This window comes from Scyliorhinus torazame, chromosome 14, assembly GCF_047496885.1.
Source record: "Scyliorhinus torazame isolate Kashiwa2021f chromosome 14, sScyTor2.1, whole genome shotgun sequence".
In the NCBI taxonomy this organism is placed as follows: Eukaryota; Metazoa; Chordata; class Chondrichthyes; order Carcharhiniformes; family Scyliorhinidae; genus Scyliorhinus; species Scyliorhinus torazame.
Window position 1 is genome coordinate 213,482,419 of NC_092720.1, and position 25,699 is coordinate 213,508,117.

The 25,699-nt window shown below is 51.8% G+C and overlaps 1 protein-coding gene across 3 annotated transcripts in view; it reads left to right on the forward strand.

Moving 5' to 3' along the window:
• Nucleotides 1-25,699, forward strand: part of LOC140390474 (butyrophilin subfamily 3 member A1-like) — a 218,264-nt gene that overhangs the window by 157,817 nt on the left and 34,748 nt on the right. For 2 of the 3 annotated variants that reach the window (XM_072475629.1, XM_072475630.1), the window contains exon 5: nt 25,559-25,678. The exons of the other annotated variant lie outside the window; for it this stretch is intronic. In XM_072475629.1, coding sequence (XP_072331730.1) covers nt 25,559-25,678 — 120 coding nt within the window. The remainder of the gene's footprint in view (nt 1-25,558; nt 25,679-25,699) is intronic. 3 annotated transcript variants of the gene reach the window in all.

A 25,699-nucleotide genomic window follows, 5' to 3' on the forward strand; every position in this document is an offset into this window, starting at 1 on the left:
TGTGTTTTTTGACGGCCCTGATGTGTTTTTTGACGGCCCTGATGTGTTTTTTGACGGCCCAGATATGTTTTTTGTCGGCCCTGATGTGTTTTTTGACGACCCTGATGTGTTCTTTGACGGCCCAGATGTGTTTTATGACTGCCCAGATGTGTTTTTTGACAGCCCTGATGTGTTTTTGACGGCCCTGATGTGTTTTTTGACAGCCCTGATGTGTTTTTTGACGGCCCTGATGTGTTTTTTGACGGCCCTGATGTGTTATTTGACGTACCTGATGTGTTTTTGACGGCCCTGATGTGATTTCTGACGGCCCTGATGTGTTTTCTGACGGCCCAGATGTATTTTGACGGCCCTGATGTGTTTTTTGACGGCCCAGATGTTTCTTGACGGCCCTGATGTGATTTCTGACGGCCCTGATATGTTTTTTGACGGCCCTGATGTGTTTTTTGACGGCCCAGATGTTTTTTGTCGGCCCTGATGTGTTTTTTGTCGGCCCTGATGTGTTGTTTGACGGCCCTGATGTGTTCTTTGACGGCCCTGATGTGTTATTTGACGGCCCTGATGTGTTTTTGACGGACCTGATGTGTTTTTTGATGGCGTGATGTGTTTTTTGACGGCCCTGATGTGTTTTTTGACGGCCCAGATGTGTTTTTTGACGGCCCTGATGTGTTTTTTGACGGCCCTGATGTGTTTTTTGACGGCCCAGATATGTTTTTTGTCGGCCCTGATGTGTTTTTTGACGACCCTGATGTGTTCTTTGACGGCCCAGATGTGTTTTATGATGGCCCAGATGTGTTTTTTGACAGCCCTGATGTGTTTTTGACGGCCCTGATGTGTTTTTTGACAGCCCTGATGTGTTTTTTGACGGCCCTGATGTGTTTTTTGACGGCCCTGATGTGTTATTTGACGGCCCTGATGTGTTTTTGACGTCCCTGATGTGTTTTTGACGTCCCTGATATGTTTTTTGACGGCCCTGATGTGTTTTTTGACGGCCCTGATGTGTTATTTGATGGCCCTGATGTGTTTTTTGACAGCATCAATTTGTTTTGGTGACATTCTGGCTGTGATTAGATAGATAGCAATGGAACCTTGGGGGACAGGGGTGCTATCCAGCTGGACAACAGTGGACAGATATTGGGGAGGATGGCATGGCTCAAAGAAATTAGCAAATTGGTGAGAATCAATTTTGCAGGGTTACGGGTGAAAAAACTGGGCTGTGGGACTAAATTGGACAGCTCTTTCAAAGAGCCAGTACAGACTGGATGGATTGAATGGTCTCCTTCTGTGCAGCAGACTCTGCTCCCCCGAGACTGAACACTCCTCCCAAGGTTAAACGGCCTATCAGTGGTCTGTCAAATTGTTCGTCCCACCCATGACGGTTCCTGCAGGACCGTAATGTTTACCCCTGTAATTCCAGGTACAATTCCCATCATTCACAACTTCTATTATTATCACCATTCACCAAAAATCTATCCTTGCACGATTGGATCAGTGCAGCTGCCCATGCATGATAACTTAAAGGAACCGACTTGTGCAAGACTTGGGTGGACCTTTCAGGTTATTGTGGCCACACAACTTAGGGACAACTTTCCTCCTTACCCCATCTGTAACCTCTAGTCTCATCTCTAACTTCCTTTCCTGAACATCGTGTCACTTTTCAAATCTATGCCCATGTTTCCCACAATTCTAATGCTACAATTTATTCAATCAGATTTCATTTCAATGGCAGCAGTGAAACCGTACACAACAGAGTTGTTAGGGATAGAATTCCAGGATTTTGACTCGGCGACATGGATTAATGACAATATACTTCCAAGTCAAGATGGTGGCTTGCATGGGAGCTTGCAGGAGGTGGTGTTCTCATGTGTTGCTGCCCTTGTCCTAGATGGTAGAGGTTGTGAGTGTACAGGGTGCTGTCTTGGTGAATTGCTGCAGTGCATCTTTTGATGGTACACACTGTGCATCAGTGGTGGAGAGAGTGAATTTTGAAGGTGGTGGATGGAGTGCCAGTCAAGTGGGCTGCTTTGCACTGGATGGTGTTGAACTTCATGGGTGTTATTGGAGTTGCACTCATCCAGACAAGTGGAGAATATTCCACCACAATCCTGACTTCTGTCTTATTGGTGGTGTACATGCTTTGGTGAGTCAGGCAATGAGTTATTCACCACAGAATTCCCAGCCTCGGACATGCTCTTTTAGATTAGTATTTATATGGCTCGAGCAGATCAGTTTCTGGTTAATAGTAACCTTCAGGGTGTGGATAATAGGGAAATCAGCAATGGCAATGCTATTGAATGCCAAGGAAGAATGGTTAGACTTGTACCTCTTGGACAGGGACTTTTCCTGGCCATTTGTGTGGCATGAAAGACTTTTTCACTGGAGGGTGGTGGGAATCTGGAACTCGCTGCCTGAAAGGGTGGTAGAGGTGGGAACCCTCACAGCATTTAAGAAGTATTTAGATGAGCACTTGAAATCCATCGCATAATAGGCCAAGTGCTGAAATATGGGATTAGAGTGGATTGATGCTTGATGGTAGGTGTGGACATGATGGGCCAAAAGGCCTCTTTCTGTGCGGTAAAAACTCTCTGACTACATAATTATAAGTTGCCATTTATCACCCCAGGGCTGGATATTGTCCATGTCTTGTTGCATTTGGACATGGATTGCTTCAGTATCTGAGGAGTTGCGAATGGTGCTGAACATGGTGCAATCATCAATAAACATCCCCACTTCTAACCTTATGATGAAGTGAAGGTCATTGATTTAGCAGCTGAAGAAGGTTGGGCCTCGGAAACTCCCCTGAGGAACTCCTGTCGAGATTCCCTGAAACTGGGATGATTGACCTCCAACAAACACGACCATCTTCCTTTGTGCCAGACATGACTCCAGCCAGTGGAGAGGTTTTCCCCTATTCCCAATGACTGCAGTTTTGCTAGTGCTCTTTGCCACATTCTATCAAATGCTGCTTTGATGTCAATGGCAGTCACTCCCTCCTCACTGCTCGTGTTCAGCTCTTTTGTCCATGTTTGGATGGAGGCAGTGGCGAAGTGGTATTGTCGCTGGACTAGCAATCCAGAGACCCAGGGTAACGCTCTGGGCACTCGGGTTTGAATCCCATCATGGCAGATGGTGAAATTTGAATTCAATAAAACTCTGGAATTAAAAGTCTGATGATGACCACGAAACCGTTAGGATTGTTGTAAAGACCCACCTGGTTCACTGTGTCCACCGGGGAAGGGTATCTGTCGTCCTTACCTACACGTGACTCCAGATCCACAGCAATGTGGTTGACTCTTGAATGTCCACGGCGATTGGCAGAAAATGAAACAATTTTTTTAAAATTAGGTCAGAGGCTGAATGGCCTTGATGGAACTAGCGAGCAGTTTATTTTTAAGTAAATGCCATTTGAAAGCACTGTTGATGGCCCCTTCCATCACTTTACTGATGATGGAGAGTAGACTGATGGTGCGGTGATTGGCTGGGTTGGATTTGCCTGCTTTTTGTGTTCAGGACATACATTTTCCACATTGACAGGTATCTTGTAGCTGTACTGGAACAGCTTGGCGATGGGCAAGGCTAGTTCTAGAGCACAGGTCTTCAGGACTATTACCAAAATGTTATCGTAGCCCATAGACTTTACAGTTTCCATTACCCAATGAGCTGAAGACTGGAATCTGTGAAGCTGGGGACTCCGGAGGAGGCCAAGATAGATTATCGACACAGCACTTCTGGCTGAAGATTGTTGCGAATGCTTCAGCTTGATCTTTTGCACTGATGTGCTTGGTTCCTCCATCATTGAGGATGGGGTATTTACCACTTGCTCCACTTCATTGTTTAATTGCCCAGCACCATTCCCAACTGGATGTGGCAGGACTGCAGAACTTAAATCTGATCCATTAGGTGTGGAACTGCTTAGCTCTGTCTACAGCTTGCTGCTTCTGCTGTTTGGCATGCGAGTAGTCCTCTGTTGTCGCTTCACTAGGTTGACATTTTTTTATGCGTGCCTGGTGTTGCTCCTGGCATGCCCTCCTGCACTCTTCATTGAACCAGGGTTGATCCACTAGCTTGATGGTAATTGTAAAGTGGGGGATGTGCGGGCAATGAGGCATGCTGTGGTTACATACAATTCTGCTGTTGTAGATGGCCCACAATGCTTCTTGGATCCAGTCATAAGTTGCGAGATCTGTTCAACATCTATCCCATTTAGCACAATGGTAGTGGGACACTTCACAATGGAGTGTATCCTCAATGTGAAGATGGGACTTTGTCTCCACAAGGATTGTACAGTGATTATTCTTACCGCTACTGTCATGGGTAGCTGTATTTCTGACTGATAAATTGGCGAGGATGAGGTCAAGTACGTTTTTCCCTTTTGTTGTCTCTCACACCACCTGCCACAGTCTCAATCTAGCAGTCACGTCTTTAGGACTGCCACTTTGTTCAGTAGTGAATGCTCCTGAGCCACTCTTGGTGATGGACATTGACGTTCGCCAGCCAGAGTACATTCTGTGCCCGAGGCACCCTCAGTGCTTTCCCCAAGTGGTGTTTAATATGGGACATAAGTACATAAGAACTAGGGGCAGGAGTAGGCCATCTGGCCCCTCGAGCCTGCTCTGCCATTCAATGAGATCATGGCTGATCTTTTGTGGACTCAGCTCCACTTTCCCGCCCGAACACCATAACCCTTAATCTCTTTATTCTTCAAAAAACTATCTATCTTTACCTTAAAAACATTTAATGAAGGAGCCTCAACAGCTACACTGGGCAAGGAATTCCATAGATTCACAACCCTTTGGGTGAAGAAGTTCCTCCTAAACTCAGTCCTAAATCTACTTCCCCTTATTTTGAGGCTATGCCCCCTAGTTCTGCTTTCACCCGCCAGTGGAAACAACCTGCCCGCATCTATCCTATCTATTCCCTTCATAATCTTATATGTTTCTATAAGATCCCCCATATCCTTCTAAATTCCAATGAGTACAGTCCTAGTCTACTCAACCTCTCCTCGTAATCCAACCCCTTCAGCTCTGGGATTAACCTAGCAAATCTCCTCTGCACACCCTCCAGTGCCAGTACGTCCTTTCTCAGGTAAGGAGACCAAAACTGAACACAATATTCCAGGTGTGGCCTCACTAACACCCTATACAATTGCAGCATATCCTCCCTAGTCTTAAACTCCATCCCTCTAGCAATGAAGGACAAAATTCCATTTGCCTTCTTAATTACCTGTAAACCAACATTTTGCGACTCATGCACGAGCACACCCAGGTCTCTCTGCACAGCAGCATGTTTTAATATTTTATCATTTAAATAATAATCCCTTTTGCTGTTATTCCTACCAAAATGGATAACCTCACATTTGTCAACATTGTATTCCATCTGCCAGACCCTAGCTCATTCACTTAGCCTATCCAAATCCCTCTGCAGACTTCCGGTATCCTCTGCACTTTTTGCTTTACCACTCATCTTAGTATCGTCTGCAAACTTGGACACTTTGGTCTTGGTCCCCAACTCCAAATCATCTATGTAAATTGTGAACGGTTGTGGGCCCAACACTGAACCCTGAGGGACACCATTAGCTACTGATTGCCAACCAGAGAAACGCCCATTAATCCCCACTCTTTGCTTTCTATTAATTAACCAATCCTCTATCCATGCTACTACTTTACCCTTAATGCCATGCATCTTTATCTTATGCAGCAACATTTTGTGTGGCACCTTGACAAAGGCTTTCTGGAAATCCAGATATACCACATTCATTGGCTCCCCGTTATCTACCGCTCTGGTAATGTCCTCAAAAAATTCCACTAAATTAGTTAGACATGACCTGCCCTTTATGAACCCATGCTGCGTCTGCCCAATGGGACAATTTCCATCCAGATGCCTCGCTATTTCTTCTTTGATGATAGATTCCAGCATCTTCCCTACTACCGAAGTTAAGCTTACTGACCTATAATTACCCACTTTCTGCCTACCTCCTTTTTCAAACAGTGGTGTCACGTTTGCTAATTTCCAATCCGCTGGGACCACCCCAGAGTCTAGGGAATTTTGGTAAATTATCACTAGTGCATTTGCAATTTCCCCTAGCCATCTCTTTTAGCACTCTGGGATGCATTCCATCATGGCCAGGAGACTTGTCTACCTTTAGTCCCATTAGCTTGCCCATCACTACCTCCTTGGTGATAACAATCATCTCGAGCCTCACCTGTCATAGCCTCATTTCTATCAGTCACTGGCATGTTATTTGTGTCTTCCACTGTGAAGACCGACCCAAAAAACCTGTTCAGTTCCTCAGCCATTTCCTCCTCTCCCATTATTAAATCTCCCTTCTCATCCTCTAAAGGACCAATATTTACCTTCGCTACTCTTTTTTGTTTTATATATTTGTAGAAACATTTTCCTATCTGTTTTTATATTCTGAGCAAGTTTACTCTCATAACCTATCTTACTCTTCTTTAAAGCTTTTTTAGTAGCTTTCTGTTGCCCCCTAAAGTTTTCCCAGACCTCTAGTCTCCCACAAACTTTGCCACTTTGTATGTTTTTTCCTTCAATTTGATAGTCTCCCTTATTTCCTTAGATATCCACGGTCGATTTTCCCTCTTTCTACCGTCCTTCCTTTTTGTTGGTATAAACCTTTGCTGAGCATTGTGAAAAATCGCTTAGAAGGTTCTCCACTGTTCCTCAACTGTTTCACCATAAAGTCTTAGCTCCCAGTCTACCTTAGCTAGTTCTTCTCTCATCCCATTGTAATCTCCTTTGTTTAAGCACAAAACACTAGTGCTTGATTTTACCTTCTCACCCTCTATCTGTATTTTGAATTCCACCATATTGTGATCGCTCCTTCCGAGAGGATCCCTAACTTTGAGATCCTGAATCAATCCTGTCTCATTACACAGGACCAGATCTCGGACCGCTTGTTCCCTTGTAGGTTCCATTACATACAGTTCTAGGAAACTATCGCGGATACATTCTATAAACTCCTCCTCAATGCTGCCTTGACCGACCTGGTTAAACCAATCGACATGTAGATTAAAATCCCCCATGATAACTGCTGTACCATTTCCACATGCATCAGTTATTTCTTTGTTTATTGCCTGCCCCACCATAATGTTACTATTTGGTGGCCTATAGACTACTCCTATCAGTGATTTTTTCGCCTTACTATTCTTGATTTCCACCCAAATGGATTCAACCTTATCCTCCATAGCACCGATGTCATCCCTTACTATTGCCCGGATGTCATGATTAAATAACAGAGCTACACCACCTCCCTTACCATCCACTCTGTCCTTCCGAATAGTTTGATACCCTCGGATATTTAACTCCCAGTCGTGACCATCCTTTATGTAATCATTCATCAGCGGATGGTGGTCAGTTGCTGGTAACCAGCAGGAGTTTTCCTTGCCTGAGTTTAGACCTGACGCCATGAGATTTAATGGGCTCGGTAGTGAATATTGAGGACTCTCACGGCTACTCTCTGTTGACTACATAAACTTTACCGTCCCCTCTGGTGATGGTGAAGTCTGGGTCATTATCTGTAATGTTTCATTCCATGAATATGACTATGTCAGGCTGTTGTTTGACTAGTTGTGGGGCAACTCTTCCAATTTTGGCACTCAGTTCAAAGGCAGAGGCAATTAGGGATGGGCAATAAAAGCTCACTCAGTCAGCGACACACACATCCCATGTAAGAACAAGGAAAATGTTAGTAAGGAGGATCTTACAGGGTCATCAACGTTGTGTTATGTAATTTGGAATAACACAAGCTGCCACTTGATGCAGTTTTGAGTAAAAGATGCTCCAGACTTTGAAGTGAGTTCAATGTGTTTTATTGAACTATTAGCACAGTTCCCAATCAGTTTGACTCTCTGCTAATCTAAATGTAGTAACTCAGTCTAACTGAACCAGCCTTGCTCTAAGCCACGTGCTGGGGTGTGATGCTGAGGATACACCCTGTCTCACTCTGTAGATGTTGGTCTGTGGAAAGAGGCGGGGTGTGAGTGCCTCATCCCTTTTATAGTGAGATATCACCCCTCAGTGTCCTGACTGCTCATTGGTCATGTCCTAGTCTATGTGTTCATTAGCTGCATGTTTGCATATCATGACATCTCCCCTTTTTAAAAATGTTTTGTTGGCGTATGTGAATGTATTTATATGTGAATGAGTCTGTCTAACGTGACTGACGGAGCACAACAGAACAGAGCAAACAAAACAAACGTTCACAAGTCCAGCATCTGAGGCTTGTGTCTGATCCTGGTCGACTGCCGGAGAGGTGGCGGAGGGGACGACGGTGCCTTGATAGGTGGGATGGAAACCTGACTGCTGGCCTCGAGGTGCGAGGTATCAGGAGGTGGCAATTCAACATATGGATTCCTCCACAAGATGGAGCCATCAGCCATACATATAACATAAGAGCGGGGCGCGGCCTGTCGAACAACAACAGCCGGGGCAGACCACTCACCATCCGGTATCTGGATCCTGACGGTGTCTGCCGGGGATAGCACGGCCAGGTCGGTGGCATGGGCATCATAGCCCTGCTTTTGACCGTCTCTGAGCTGCTGCATCTTCTGCAGCACCAGGAAGTGATCCAGGTTGGGCAGGTGTATGGCTGGAAGCGTCGTCCGCAGGTCCCTGTTCATCAGGACTTGAGCCGGCGACATGCCAGTGGACAATGGAGTCGCCCGGTATGCGAACAGTGTAAGGTGTATGTCGGAAGCAGAGTCCGTGGCCTTGCAGATGAGCTATTTCACAATGTTTCTCGACTTTTCCATTGGACTGCAGATAGTGCGGACTGGAGGTGACATGCTGGAAATTATATGACCTGCAAACGTGGACCATTCTCTGTTAAAGCACGGGCCATTGTCGCTCATGACGGTGATTGGGATGCCATGCCTTGAGAACGTCTCCTTACAGGCTTTGATGACGGTCCGAGAGGTGAGGTCCAGGAGCTTCAGCACCTCAGGGTAATTCGAGAAATAGTCGATGATCAATACGTAGTCGTGACCATTCGCATGAAAGAGGTCGATGCCAACCTTGGACCACGGAGAGGTCACTATGTCAAGCTGTTGGAGCGTCTCCTTGCTATGCGTTGGCTGGAACTGCTGACAGGTAGCACACTTCAGGACCATGTTCGTGATGTCCTGGCTGATGGCGGGCCAGTAGACAGCTTGCCGGGCTCTGCGTCTGCACTTCTCGACGCCCAGGTGTCCCTCATGAATCTGGCGCAGCACCAAGCTCTGGAGACTGAGCGGAATGACAATCCTGTCCAGTTTGAGGAGGATACCATCAATCACCGTCAGTCCTCCTTCACATTGTAAAATTGTGGGCACTGCCCTTTCTGCCAGCCATTGGTGAGGTTGTGGATGACGCGCTGCAAGAGGGGGTCTTTGGCTGTCTCAGCACGGATGAGAACTACCTTCTCATCTGTTGCCAGGAGAGTGCTAGCACACAGCTAGCGATTCGATGTGCTGGATGATCTCCAGCGGCTCACTGGGCGAGGTGACGGAGCGGGACAATGTATCAGCGATGATGAGCTCCTTGCCAGGTGTGTACACCAAGTTGAAGTCATACTTCCTAAGTTTAAGCAGGATTCTCTGCAACCGAGGCGTCATGTCGTTCAGGTCCTTGTGGGTGATGTGGACCAGAGGCCCATGATCCGTCTCGACAGTGAATGTCGACAGGCCATAGACATAATCATGAAGTTTGAGGATGCCGGTGAGAAGACCCAAGCACTCCTTCTCAATCTGAGCATATCTGGTTTCAGTGGGCGTCACCGCCCTTGATGCGTTGGCTGCCCAGGATGATGTGTCATCTCATTGACGCAACACCGCACCGATGCCATCCTGACTCGCATCTGTGGATATCTTTGTCTCCCGGTCCGGGTCGAAGAATGCCAGGACTGGTGCAGTGGTGAGCTTGGCTTTCAGCTCCAGCCACTCTGTCTGGTGTGCCGCCTTCCACTCAAAGGGTTTTTCACCAGGTTGCGTAGGCCCGTGGTGTGTGTGGCCATGTTTGGAATGAACTTGCCCAGAAAATTGACCATACCCAAGAATGCCTTTTTGTCCTCCGGGACCTTCATCGCCTCGATGGCCTTGATTTTGTCTGTTTCTGGGCGCACAACATGCTGTGAGATCTGGTCGCCTAGGAACTTGAGCGTCGATGTGCCAAAACAACATTTGGACCTGTTTAACTTTAGGCCGTTGGCATGTACACGGCGGAATACCTTCTGGAGATGGGACACATGTTCTTCAGGGGTCGTGGACCATATGATGATGTCGTCCACGTACACACAAACCCCTTCAATGCTTTCCATCATCTGCTCCATGATGCGATGGAATATCTCCGATGCCGAGATAATGCCAAATGGCATGCGATTGTAGCAGTATCTGCCAAAAGGCGTGTGAAGGTGCAGAGCCTTCTGCTGGACTCTACCAGCTGGATTTGCCAAAATCCCTGTGATGCATCCAATTTGGTGATGAGGCACGCGTGTGCCATCTCACTCGTGAGTTCCTCCCGCTTCGGGATAGGGTAGTGTTCCCGCATGATATTCTTATTGAGATCCTTGGGATCAATGCAGGTGCGCAGGTCCCCCCAAAGACTTCTTTACGCACACCATCGAGCTGACCCAGTCAGTCGGTTCGGTGACCTTGGATATGATGCCTTTTTGCTGAAGATCCTTGAGCTGTGCCTTCAGGCGCTCTCTCCGTGGAGCAAGGGACACGTTATGGTGCGTGGACCACTGGCTTGGCATCAGGTCGTAGCAGAATCTTGTATCGATACGGTAGCGTGCCCATCCCATTGAACACATCTGGATACTGGGCAAGGATATCGTCGATGCCGGCCTGAAGATCCACATGGGAGGATGTCGTGGTGTAAACCCTTTGAATGAGGTTCAGCTGCTTGTAGGCGTGCGCACCTAGTAGGGATGCCCTGTCCGGCTGAACAATTTCAAAGCGTAACCGTGCTTGTGTGTGTCGGTTGGATACGTGCAGATAGCAGGATCCCAGTGCCGTGATGGCATTCCCGTTGTAATCCAGGAGCTTGCAGACAGCTGGAAGGACCGTGGGGGGCTTCTTAATGCATCTGAAGTCTGCCTGTGAGAGGAGGTTGGCAGAGGCACCTGTGTCCAGCTTGAACTGGATGGGGCAGTGGTTGACCTTCATCACTGCTCGCCATTCGTCCTCAGAATCCACGGCTAGGATTGACTGGACTTGCGATGTGTCTGGTGTGGCATATTCACACGTTGTAATAATGCCCACACGGTAGGCGTTGTCCAGGCATTCTTCATCCGTTGCACTGCCGGGATCAGAATCCTGTAGATGTTGTTGCACACTCCGGAGGAGTGGGTTAGATTATCTCGGAGGGAACGGTCTCTGCGGAATGCTGACAGAGGGAGTAAAGGGAAGATGTGTTTGGTGGTGGCATCGCGTTGGAGTTGGCAAAAATGGCGGAGGATTATGCTTTGCATGCGGAGGCTGGTGGGATGAAATGTGAGAACGAGGGGAACTCTATCCTTGCTCTGGGAGGGAGTGGAGGGGGCGAGGGTGGCACGAGAGATGGACCGCACACCGTTGAGGGCCCTGTCCACAACTCTAGGTGGGAAATCACGGTTGAGGAAGAAGGAACACATTTTCGAAGCACTATTTTGGAAAGTGGCATCATTGGAACAAATGTGACGGAGGCGAAGGAGTTGAGAGAAAGGGATGGAGTCCTTTTAGATCATAGAGTTTACAGTGCAGAAGGAGGCCATTTGGCCCATCGAGTCTGCACCAGCCCTTGGAAAGAGCATCCTCCACCCTATCCCCGTAACCCAGTAAACCCACCTAACCTTTTTGGACACTAAGGGCAATTTATCATGGCCAAACCACCTAACATGCACATCTTTGGGCTGTGGGAGGAAACCGGAGCACCGGAAGAAACTGAAGCGAAGTTGAAGAATCTTTCCAGGTCCGGGCGAGAGCATGACGCGGCACCAAAATAGTCATCAATGTATCGGTAAAGGAGTTGTGGGAGGGGCCCGGATGGGCCTGGAACAAGGAATGTTCCACATACCCCATAAAAAGGACAGCGTAGCTAGGACCCATGCGGGTATCCATTGCCGCACCTTTGATTTGGAGAAAGTGGGATGAGTTAAAGGAGAAGTTGTTGAGAGATAGAACGAGTTCAGCCAGGCGGAGGAGAGTGGTGGTGGATGGGAATTGTCTGGGCCTCTTTTTGAGAAAGAAGTGAAGAGCTCTCAGGCCATCCTGGTGTGGGATGGAGGTGTAGCGGGATTGCACATCCCTGGTGAACAGGATGTGGTTAGGGCCCGCGGACTGGAAGCTGCCCATATGATGCAGTGCATCAGAGGAATCCCGGATGTAGGTGGGCAGGGAATGGACCAGGGGAGTGAGGATGGAGTCAAGATAAGAGGAAATAGGTTCGGTGGGGCAGGAGCGTGCTGACACAATGGGCCTGCCGGGACAGTCCTCCTTGTGGATTTTGGGAAGTAGGTAAAAGCGGGCTGTCTGGGGTTGGGAGACTGAGGGTGGAAGCCGTCGGGGGAAAGGCATCCGGAGGAAATGAGGTTGCTAACGGTGTTGGAGATAATGGCTTGATGTTCAGTGGTCTGGTCATGGTCCAAGGGGAGGAAAGAGGAAGTATCTGAGAGTTGGCGCTCAGCCTCTGAGGTCGAGGTCAGTGCGCCAGACGACAACAGCACCCCCTTTGTCGGCAGGTTTGATGACAAAGTCGGGGTTAGACCTGACGGAGTGAAGAGCGGAAAGTTTGGAAGGCGAGAGGTTGGAATGGGTGAGGGGTGCAGAAAAATTAAGACGGCCAATGTCCCGTCGACAGTTCTCAATGAAAAGATCAAGGGTCAGGCAATTGTCCGAGCGGGAGGTCCACTTGGAGGCAGAATGTTGGAGGCACATGAAAGGATCAGTGGAACGGAGGGAGGATTCTTGCCCAAAGAAGTGGGCACGGAGACGAAGGTGTCGAAACAAGAGTTCAACATCATGTCGAGCCCGGAATTCATTGAGCTGGGGATGTAAGGGTACAAAGCTGAGTCCTTTGCTGAGAACAGCCCACTCAGCCTCCGAGAGGGGGAGGTCGGAGGGTATGGTGAACAAGGGCTGAGGCTGGGGGAAATGGGGTACGAGGGATTGGGACTGGTGGAGGGCCTAGGATGGAGCACCCAGGACCAGGGGATGATCGGCCGTAGATGTGTCCCCCTACGAGCACTGCTTCACGAGGGGCCGGTCTTCACAAACTGAAGGGGTTCCACTCGATAAATGTGCAACTGGTGTGTGACACAAATGCACATTATGCATGTCTGCGCCTGAGACCCAGGCTACATGCACGTTGCCATCCTGGTACACTCGACGGTTCCCGACACCTTTGAGGCTCACCCCTGGGTGAGGGGTTGACTCCTGGGCGACGAGGCTATCCGCTGCAGACAAGGCAGATGATGCCTATCTGGAGGCCACAGACCAACACGGAGACCCGCTACAATGATGCCCAAGTTGCAACCATAGCCATGATCGAGCGGTGCATCGGCGTCCTGAAAATGTGGTTCAGGTGTCTGGTCTGCTTTAGGGGGGACCCTCCAGTATAGTGCAAGGAGAGTCTCCCCCATTGTGGTGGAGACACAACATTGTGCGTCCTCCACAACATTTTGTGGCGGAGGGTTAACATGTTGGTGGAGGAGGATGAACGGCAGGCCTTGTTCGATGAGGAGGATGCAGAGAGGGCCAGGATGGGCAGGGCATTGGCCCAAACAGGCACAGGAGGCCGCACAACATAAACGCCCTCCCATGTCCAACCTCCCTGCAACAACGCCCACCCCACACCCCGACACCTGTAACCCCCTCCGTGATTCCAACCTGCCTCACTACGGGGTGTGTGTCTTCAGTTGGCAGGAACAGCGGGTCAGGTCCATAGGATGGAGAATGATGATGACCAGCTCAGCCATAAGCTCTGGTGCTCCGCATTGTTTGACAGTGTCTGACTCCTGCCCACGGTAGCATTTTCACTGTTCACCTGGGTGATCCCTGCATGCGAGCTCTGACCATTCCCACACATGATGTGGCACGGTGCGGGCAGGGTTGGGGTGCAGAGGGATGGGGTTGGAGCCAGGTACCGGAGTGGTGAGCAGTAGCAGAACTGGGCACCCTGGCCCATGTCCATCTCCGACGGCCACTCACCTCTCCCCGCACCCCCACCCCCAACAGCCAGTCCAGCCCAGCCCATCCCTCACACCTTAAACCTATGCCCCCTAGTAATTGACCCCTCTACCCTGGGGAAAAGCCTCTGACTATCCACTCTGTCTATGCCCCTCATAATCTGACAGAGCTTCCAGGCAGATTGAAACGTTTGTGCACGGGTGTTTATTGTGATAAGATGAACATGTTGGGATGAGTCTGTGCCCTCCCCCTAATGCTATCCTGTGTGAACAAAGAACAAAGAACAAAGAAATGTACAGCACAGGAACAGGCCCTTCGGCCCTCCAAGCCCGTGCCGACCATGCTGCCCGACTAAACTACAATCTTCTACACTTCCTGTGTCCGTATCCCTCTATTCCCATCCTATTCATGTATTTGTCAAGATGCCCCTTAAATGTCCCTATCGTCCCTGCTTCCACCACCTCCTCCGGTAGCGAGTTCCAGGCACCCACTACCCTCTGCGTAAAAAACTTGCCTCGTACATCTACTCTAAACCTTGCCCCTCTCACCTTAAACCTATGCCCCCTAGTAATTGACCCCTCTACCCTGGGGAAAAGCCTCTGACTATCCACTCTGTCTATGCCCCTCATAATTTTGTATACCTCTATCAGGTCTCCCCTCAACCTCCTTCGTTCCAGTGAGAACAAACCGAGTTTATTCAACCGCTCCTCATAGCTAATGCCCTCCATACCAGGCAACATTCTGGTAAATCTCTTCTGCACCCTCTCTAAAGCCTCCATATCCTTCTGGTAGTGTGGCGACCAGAATTGAACACTATACTCCCAAGTGTGGCCTAACTAAGGTTCTATACAGCTGCACCATGACTTGCCAATTCTTATACTCAATGCCCCGGCCAATGAAGGCAAGCCTGCCGTATGCCTTCTTGACTACCTTCTCCACCTGTGTTGTCCCTTTCAGTGACCTGTGGACCTGTACTCCTAGATCTCTTTGACTTTCAATACTCTTGAGGGTTCTACCATTCACTGTATATTCCCTACCTGCATTAGACCTTCCAAAATGCATTACCTCACATTTGTCCCAATTAAACTCCATCTGCCATCTCTCCGCCCAAGTCTCCAAACAATCTAAATCCTGCGTGCTACGCCCAGGGCAAATTAACTGGTGTCTACATCTAGCCTCAAGGGCCCTAACGCTACATCAAGTGGCCCCACAGACAGTATATCAGGGATGGAGGTGGCCTACTGCAAATCCCGCTCTGTCACCTGAGTCCTCTTTGGCGTCTGTCGTCTGGAGTGACTGGGCCTCCACGGGCCTGGCGGTTCCTCAAGTGCCACAGGGCACGGTGTAGCCGACTCACCCTGGCCGCCTGAGGAGGTTGTGCAGCTTCTTCTGGCACTGCTGGCTCTGTGGGACCCAATATGCTCATAACCTCTGCCATTTGTGCCCAGTCCCAGTGTATGGCGGAGGGTGGCAGTCTCCTCCCCACCCCGGGATCCTGGGTGGCCTGCCTCTCCTCCACGACGTCCAACTGGGTCTCCAGCTCCACATCCACGAACCACTCTTTGTACTGCCAGCTTGTTGGCTGGGATGAGTGTCTGCGGGGAGTGGAGTGCTGATGTGCGGCTGCAGCTTGTCAGCCTCTCGAGTGGCAATCCCGACCCCGTCGGTTCAGACACCGCTCGTGATTGGAATAGCTCGAGTTCCACGTGGCATCGGTACTAGCCCATTAATGGATCATGAACTGCTCCAGCACCATTTTAGTGGTTGTAGAAGTCCCCCGATTCAATCCCAGCATCAATACTTGGGGCTATCCCAGCCAACATGATGGCTGGAAGTAGAGCAGTGCCACGCTTCAGGGACGCTGAGCTGGAGACTCTCATGGACGTTGTGGAGGAGAGAAGGATGACCCTATGTCCGGGCCTGGAAGAAAGGCCGCCAGGCACCGCTGTTCGCCATGCCTGGGCACAGGTGGGAAAGGCGGTCAGCGCCGTGGGCAACGTCATCCGGACTGGCATCCAGTGCAGGAAGAAACTTTAGGATCTCCTCAGCACGGACAGGGTAAGTTGGCTTCACAATGCCCCTGGCATTAACCCCGCCTCCCCCACACACTCGTAACCCGGCCCCTCCCCCCTGGGGAAAGGCCAAACCACTACCCTTCCCCACATGCCACCACCCATGCCATTCGCCATCGCTGGGTGCCCTGGCCACTGAGCCACCATCTCCACAGCCCCTGCATGCGTCGGACCATTTAACAGTGTCGCTGTTTGAGTTTGCCCGCCCCCACCCCTCCCCTTTCCCCACCAGCAGAAGGCCGCACACAATCGCAGGGAGCAGGAGGGGGACCACCAGGCCTGCAGCCCCTCACCATGCCCGAGCAGAGGGCACTGGATGGAGTTTGGCAGCGGGCAAGGAAGTGAGAGTGTACATAGTTGCGGATCCTCAGGACACATGTGTGGACGCCCCACCCCCCCAACATCCCCCTCAGCTCCCTCACCACACACCCCTCTCAGCCCTCCCCCTCTCACTCCCCTCAGCCCACACCCCTCTCAGCCCTCCCCCTCTCAGCCCTCCCCCTCTCACTCACCTCAGCCCACACCTCTCTCAGCCCTCCCCCTCTCAGCCCTCCCCCTCTCAGCCCTCCCCCTCTCAGCCCTCCCCTCTCAGCCCTCCCCTCTCAGCCCTCCCCCTCTCAGCCCTCCCCCTCTCAGCCCTCCCCCTCTCAGCCCTCCCCCTCTCAGCCCTCCCCCTCTCACTCCCCTCAGCCCACACGCCCCTCAGCCCACACGCCCCTCAGCCCACACGCCCCTCAGCCCACACGCCCCTCAGCCCACACGCCCCTCAGCCCACACGCCCCTCAGCCCACACGCCCCTCAGCCCACACGCCCCTCAGCCCACACGCCCCTCAGCCCACACGCCCCTCAGCCCACACGCCCCTCAGCCCACACGCCCCTCAGCCCACACGCCCCTCAGCCCACACGCCCCTCAGCCCACACGCCCCTCAGCCCACACGCCCCTCAGCCCACACGCCCCTCAGCCCACACGCCCCTCAGCCCACACGCCCCTCAGCCCACACGCCCCTCAGCCCACACGCCCCTCAGCCCACACGCCCCTCAGCCCACACGCCCCTCAGCCCACACGCCCCTCAGCCCACACGCCCCTCAGCCCACACGCCCCTCAGCCCACACGCCCCTCAGCCCACACGCCCCTCAGCCCACACGCCCCTCAGCCCACACGCCCCTCAGCCCACACGCCCCTCAGCCCACACGCCCCTCAGCCCACACGCCCCTCAGCCCACACGCCCCTCAGCCCACACCCCCCTCAGCCCACACCCCCCTCAGCCCACACCCCCCTCAGCCCACACCCCCCTCAGCCCACACCCCCCTCAGCCCACACCCCCCTCAGCCCACACCCCCCTCAGCCCACACCCCCCTCAGCCCACACCCCCCTCAGCCCACACCCCCCTCAGCCCACACCCCCCTCAGCCCACACCCCCCTCAGCCCACACCCCCCTCAGCCCACACCCCCCTCAGCCCACACCCCCCTCAGCCCACACCCCCCTCAGCCCACACCCCCCTCAGCCCACACCCCCCTCAGCCCACACCCCCCTCAGCCCACACCCCCCTCAGCCCACACCCCCCTCAGCCCACACCCCCCTCAGCCCACACCCCCCTCAGCCCACACCCCCCTCAGCCCACACCCCCCTCAGCCCACACCCCCCTCAGCCCACACCCCCCTCAGCCCACACCCCCCTCAGCCCACACCCCCCTCAGCCCACACCCCCCTCTGCCCACACCCCCCTCTGCCCACACCCCCCCTCTGCCCACACCCCCCCTCTGCCCACACCCCCCCTCTGCCCACACCCCCCCTCTGCCCACACCCCCCCTCTGCCCACACCCCCCCTCTGCCCACACCCCCCCTCTGCCCACACCCCCCCTCTGCCCACACCCCCCCTCTGCCCACACCCCCCCTCTGCCCACACCCCCCCCTCTGCCCACACCCCCCCTCTGCCCACACCCCCCCTCTGCCCACACCCCCCCTCTGCCCACACCCCCCCTCTGCCCACACCCCCCCCTCTGCCCACACCCCCCCTCTGCCCACACCCCCCCTCTGCCCACACCCCCCCTCTGCCCACACCCCCCCTCTGCCCACACCCCCCCTCTGCCCACACCCCCCCTCTGCCCACACCCCCCCTCTGCCCACACCCCCCTCTGCCCACACCCCCCCTCTGCCCACACCCCCCCTCTGCCCACACCCCCCCTCAGCCCACACCCCCCCTCAGCCCACACCCCCCCTCAGCCCACACCCCCCCTCAGCCCACACCCCCCTCAGCCCACACCCCCCTCAGCCCACACCCCCCTCAGTCCACACCCCCCTCAGTCCACACCCCCCTCAGTCCACACCCCCCTCAGCCCACACCCCCCCTCAGCCCACACCCCCCTCAGCCCACACCCCCCTCAGCCCACACCCCCCTCAGCCCACACCCCCCTCAGCCCACACCCCCCTCAGCCCACACCCCCCTCAGCCCACACCCCCCTCAGCCCACACCCCCCTCAGTCCACACCCCCCTCAGTCCACACCCCCCTCAGTCCACACCCCCCTCAGCCCACACCCCCCCTCAGCCCACACCCCCCCTCAGCCCACACCCCCCTCAGCCCACACCCCCCTCAGCCCACACCCCCCTCAGCCCACACCCCCCTCAGCCCACACCCCCCTCAGCCCACACCCCCCTCAGCCCACACCCCCCTCAGCCCACACCCCCCTCAGCCCACACCCCCCTCAGCCCACACCCCCCTCAGCCCACACCCCCCTCAGCCCACACCCCCCTCAGCCCACACCCCCCTCAGCCCACACCCCCCTCAGCCCACACCCCCCTCAGCCCACACCCCCCTCAGCCCACACACCCCCTCAGCCCACACCCCCCCTCAGCCCACACCCCCCTCAGCCCACACACCCCTCAACCCACACCCTCCTGCACTCCCCTCAACCCCTCAGTCCATACCCCCACTCCCCTCAGTCCACTCATCCCGCTCCCCCCTCACCTCCCACATCCCTCACCCCCCCACTCCCCTCACCCCAAACCACCCTCACCCCCCTCAGCCCTCACCCCTCATACTTCCCTCATCCCACACACCCACCTCAGCCCTCACCCCCCTCAGCCCTCACCCCTCTCACTCCCCTCAGCCCACACCACCCTCACCTCCCTCAGCCCACAGACCCCCACACACCCCACACCCTCCTGCACTCCCCTCAACCCCTCAGTCCATGCCCCCACTCCCCTCAGTACGCTCATCCCGCACCCACCTCACCTCCCTCATCCCGCACCCCCCTCATCCCACACCACCCTCACCACCCTCAGCCCACAGCCCCCTCACCCTCTCAGCCCACACCCTCCCGCACTCCCCTCAATCCCCTCAGTCCTTAACCCCCCACCTCCCTCATCCCGCACCCCCCCTCACTCCCCTCATCCCACACCAGGGGACCAGTGCAGGCCCCGTGAGTGGACCGTGCTCCCCGACCCTCCCTCCAACTCCGCCACCCCCCCCCCCCCGCCCCGACCAGTACCCCCACCTCAGAGATCCGACGGGACTGCGTGATGGACTGGCTAGCTCGCATGCAGGGATCACCCAGGAGGAAGGTTAACCGTGAGCATGAGTCAGACGTTGTCTCCATCCTATTGGACCCCCCGTTGTCACCGTCAAACCAAGACCCCAGCTTGTAGCGCCGCAGCTACATATAACGGGGGGGTGGGGGTGCAGGTGGTTTGGTGTTGTGGGATGTGAGGGGGTGTGGGTCTGGGATGTGGTGTCCAAGTGCTGCCCACCTGGCCAGCACTGCCCCCCCCTCCCCCATCTGCTCCACCCTGTCCCTTCTAGTTGGTGAACATGGAGCCGATCAGAGCATCCTGTGCGCACTGGCCCTGGCCATTGCGTCATACGTCCTCTGCCTGCCCGAGACTCATGTCCTGCTCATCCACCCCCTCATCTGCATGCTCCTCATCGGACAAGGCCTGCCCTTCCTCCTCGTCCTCCTCCAGCACATGGCCCCTCTGCTCTGCGATGTTGTGGAGGTCACAGCAGGTCACCTCGATGCGGGCGACCCTCTCTGGAGGGCACCTCCAGCGCAGGCCAGGCACCGAAGTGCACCTTCGGGATGCCGAAACATCGCTTGATCACACTCTTAGTCGCTGTATGGGTGTCGTCAAAGCAGGTCTCCGCATCGGTCTGTGGCCTCCAGATAGATGTCATCAGCCAAGACCACAGTGGGTAACTCCTGTCGCCCAGGAGCCAACCACTCGGGGGAGGGGGTGGGGGGCTGGGGGGCCCCTCTCGAACATGTCAGGAATCACCGAGTGTGCCAGGATGATGGAGTCGTGCACACTGCACGGTACCGGGCGCAGACGTGTACAATGCGCGCCTGATGGTCACATACCAGTTGGATGTTCGTTGAGTGGTACCCCCTTCAGTTAGTATACAGAGGCCTGTTATCCACCGGTGCCCTTCGCCAATATGCATCGCGTCTATCACCCCTTAGACCCAGGGCATCCCGGCGATGGCAGTGAACCCCGCTGCCCAGGCATCCTGCTGGGCAAGGTCTGCAATGAAATGGATCTAATGATCCGCCTGGACAAACAGGGCCTCCTTGATGGCGCGGATGGACTTGTGCACCGAGGTCTGGGAGATCCCGGACAAAACCCCACTTGACGACTGGAAGGACCCATCACGTAGAAGTTCAGGGCGACCGTCACCTTGATGGCCACCGGAGCAGGTGTCCTCCCCATACCCCCGCGGTGTTGGGTGTGCCATCATCTGACAGGTGTGTTGCTATGTCTCTATGCTCAACCGGAGTCTACACCGGCATGCCCGGTCCGGCAGGTCCTCGAATGACAGGCGGCGCCAGTATACACGAGGCCTCATGTGGCTCCTCCTTGGCACCTCCTCCTCCTTGGCCTGTTGGGCAGCCGGCCCTCCAGCACATGTGCCCGCCACCTGCCCCTCTGCAGCCCGTTCCTCTGCAGCCCGTTCCTCTGCAGCCCGTTCCTCTGCAGCCCGTTCCTCTGCAGCCCGTTCCTCTGCAGCCCGTTCCTCTGCAGCCCGTTCCTCTGCAGCCTGCCCCTCTGCAGCCCGTTCCTCTGCAGCCCGTTCCTCTGCAGCCCGTTCCTCTGCAGCCTGCCCCTCTGCAGCCTGCCCCTCGGCAGCCCGTTCCTCAGCTGGCCACTCTACTGCTGCAGCTGCCCATCCTCTCTGAGCATCCCCCGCTCACACGGCCTCAGGGCAGCCTGCAGTCACTCCACTCCATGTCCTACCTCTCTCACTCAGCAGCCACGACTCCAAGTTCACGATTTTTGAAACCACAAGTGAACCACACTGTTGAGAAATCGGCCCATCGGAGGCGATGAATCTCAGGGACCCCAGAGAATAGGGTGTCAGGCCTGCTAATGATATGTCTACTGTACTTTAGGCCCGCTTGATGGGCGAACCATTTACCCCATTTTCAGGGTGGCGGAGCATCCCGATCTGGTGTCAAACTGGGGCCTACCATGATTTTGGCATTGGAGGTGTTATATTACGTGATAGTAATATTTTATTTTGCTTATTTCCAGAATGGTCGGATGGTTGTCATTCAGTAAAACTATCAGTCTTGAAATTAAGCAAGTAACATTTTTTGTATAATGAATATAAATATCTATGAGTTTGTTCACTCTTCTACTACTATAACTGATGATTAGGTAACTCAGAAGTATAAATAATGTTTAACTACACCTGCTCACTAAGCTATATCTCTAACACTCTGCTCACTAGTCACTCCTGAAGAGATAGAAATCTCCTCTGAGCACATTTTATTTACACCGATCTGGTGCTGCCATCTAGTGGTTGTCCAGCACTATATTACAGATGTTAACTAACCCCTTACATATCAGCAGATATACAGATCACTGCATCCCATTTCTTTTCTACATATTTTCTGTGTGGCAGAGAAAATTGTACAACAAGATAAGTATAAATCAAGAGATGTATATCTGTACAGGCAAAACTGGAGCACTGACTATTCACAATAATACAATATTTTCTAAGTCCAGTTTGTTTGGTTTTCTTCGTCATCTTGTTGATCTTCTTAGCTGACCAAGTGGTGAATCTGAAACTTTCACAGTCTTGTGCTTGTCTCCGAATTTCTGGTATGCAGTAGATTGTCACGAAACATCAAGTTAGTGAAGTCTACATTTGGAAAAATTTGTTGGTTAAGCCAAATTGTTTGCAAAGCACGTCTGTTATGTCGAAAAATCGTGCCTTCCGCTGATTTTACTCTGTGGGAACGTGGAGCTGCTTGCCTAATAATTGTAGCTGGAGCAGACCATCCACCTTCTGGCTTTTTGATTCTGACAAGGTCATCCTTTGTCAGTGGTTCCAATTGATATGCATGTTGATCATAGTATGATTGTTGTTTTGAACCTTGGTCCTCAATTTTCTTCAGAATAGGCAAATGGTCTGGATTCTGCAGTCTGATTGCTGGTAAGATAGTCCCCGAGATCCCTGTTAAATAACATTTGAGCCGGCGAGACATTTGAGCCGGCGAGAGTCCTGAAGATTATGGTGCAGCTCTATACGATAACAACGCAAGATGGATATCGGACCTTGAGTCATTTGCTTTACTAATCAACTGTTTGACGATGTGAACACCCTTCTCCAACTTGCCATTGGACTGAGGGTAGTGAGGACTTCTTCTTCGAGAATTCTGAACATTCCAAACTTGCAAAACATGGACCATTGTCCGACATTACAGTATCCGGTATTCCATGCCTTGAGAAATGTTTCTTTGCATGCTTTAATAACTGAACTGGATGTCAAGTCTGGAAGTTTCATAACTTCTGGGTAGTTAGAATAATAATCCATTATTAAGACGTAGTCTCGACCAGTTGATTGAAAAAGGTCGATCCCTACTTTGGTCCAAGGAGGAGTAACCAGATTGTGCTGTTGAAGGGTCTCCTTGCATTACGCAGGTTGGTACCCGTGACAAGTTTTGCAGGTTATGATCATGTCAGTGATGTCCCTGTTTATTCTCAGCCAGACTTCAGTGAATAATGATGAAATTACGACAGTAGACTGCCTGTCGTGCTCTTCTTTTACATTTTTCGATACCAAGGTGTCCCTCGTGAATCTTTTCAAGTATGTCAGGACAAAGACATTGTGGAATGACCATTTGATCCAGTCTCAGTCGTAGACCATCGACTATTGTCAAATCAGATTGTATGTTTCGGTATTGAGGACATCGCCCTTTCGGCCACCCATGTTGGAGATGCTGCATGACCCTCTGAAGTGTAGCGTTCTTTTCGTTTCGGACTTGATTAATTGTAGTTTTTCGTCTGATGCGGGAAGGTTCTCTGCGCAGAGTTGAGCCTAAGTTTCTACATCACGTATGAATTACAGTGGTGTGCTGTCAGTTGCAATGGAATAAACTGTCTGCAATAATTAACTATTTTCCAGGTGTGTCGATCAATTTGAAATCATACTGTCGGAATTTCATTATTATTTGCTGAAGTCTGGGCGTCAGGTCGTTTAGATCTTTGTCAATGATGTGGGCCAATGGCCTGTGATCCGTCTCAACAGTGAAGGTTGGGAGTCCATAGACATAATCATAGAATTTAATATTCCTGTCAATGGACCTCGACATTCCTTCTCAATTTGTGCGTATCTGCATTCCGTTGCTGTCATTGCTCTTGAAGCATATGCTATAGCAATCCAATCAATCCAGAATGTTCATCTAGTTGTAAGAGAACCGCGCCTATTCCATCCTGACTTGCATTAGTGGATATTTTGGTTGCTCTTTTCGGATCGAAGAAATCGAGTATCGGTGCAGTCAGAAGCTGCGTTTTTAAATCTGTCCATTCTTCTGATGGCTCTGCAATCACTCAAAGGTAGTAGATTTTCTGATTAAATTTCTCAATGCTGTTGTTCGTGCTGATAAGTTGGAGATAAATTTGCCAAGAAAATTAACGAAGCCTAAAAATCTGAGAACAGCTTTCTTATCTTCTGGAATTTTCATGTCTTGAATTGCTGCTATTTTACCATCATCAGGTCTGACACCTTGGTGAGAAATGGTATCTCCCAAAAGCTTCAGTGAAGACTGTGCAAAGGTTTGCTTTGCTTGATTCAGTTTGAGTCCAAACTTGTTGGTGCGTTCGATTACTTGTGCTAAACGTTTAATGTGTTCTTCCTTGGTTGTGGACCAAATGATGATGTCATCAACGTACACCCTCACCCCTTCAATTCCTTCTGGCATTTGCTACATGATCCTGTGGAATATCTCAGATGCCGATATGATGCCAAACGGCAAATGGTTGAAGCAAAATCGCCCAAAGGGAGTGTTGAAAGTACATAATAATCTGCCCGAGTCAGCGAGTTGCATTTGCCAAAATCTCTGTGACGCGTCTAATTTAGTGAAGATGCGTGCATTCGCCATCTCACTTGTGATTTCCTCGCGCTTTGGTATGGGATAGTGTTCCCTTCATATATTCTTATTGAGATCTTTAGGATCAATGCAGATGCAAAGATCACCGGACATTTCTTTTACGCAAACCAATGAGCTAACCCAGTCAGTCGGTTTTGTGACTCGAGATTTAATGCCTTGGGTTTGAAGTCGGTCTAGTTCTTCTTTTAACCTTTCTCGCAAAGGAGCAGGAATTCTCCGAAGCAGATGAATAACTGGCTTGGCATCCTTCCTGAGTAAGATTTTATTTTGGAACGGTAATGTGCCCATGCCTCTGAATACATCAGGGTACTGATTTAAGATGTGTTGGATTTCTTCATCGAAACTTGGTGTAAATCAAGTTGCCGTGTATATACGTTGTACAAGCTGCAATTCTGCGCATGAAGATTTATCATTATTTATGAATTCAAATCTTAATAGTTTCTAGATTTATTTGTTCGAGACTTTCAAATGGCATGATGCTATTGAAGAGATCAGGTTGCTGTTATAGTCCTTCAGTCTACATGCAGCTGGAATCCCTCTTTTAGGTTGGGATAAATTCCTGCTGAGCAATTATGGAGCAGCTGTTTGAATATCTGCTGCAGCTCATCTACTGACCTGTATCTTAGCTTGTTTACCAGCTCACCTGAGACAACTCCTCCCTCATACCATTATAATTGCCTCATTTAAGTTGACACTGGTTATGGACCTATCCTAACAAATGTCGGGGACTAGTCTGGCATCCTAACATGGGCCAAATGGCCTCTCTCTGCACCGTGACAATTCTGTGTCTGTGTGAAGTGAGGCAGAAGGCTACCAGAAGATCTGAGTGTGTTCTACTTCAGGAACTTTCAATAATATTGGATATTCTAAAATAACAATTCTCATGGCATATTTTAAAGGTAGAATAATTATCTAATTCACTGGTGTTTACTTTACAGGTGATATTTTCCCTGCACGCCCTGATTGGTTGGTGCCATTACTCGTGACCATTTGCTGTCTAATTTGTGGTATTTCTGCTGTGATTTATTGGAGTTGGAAACACCATCAACAAATTAAAGGTACATTCTCATTGTAACAAA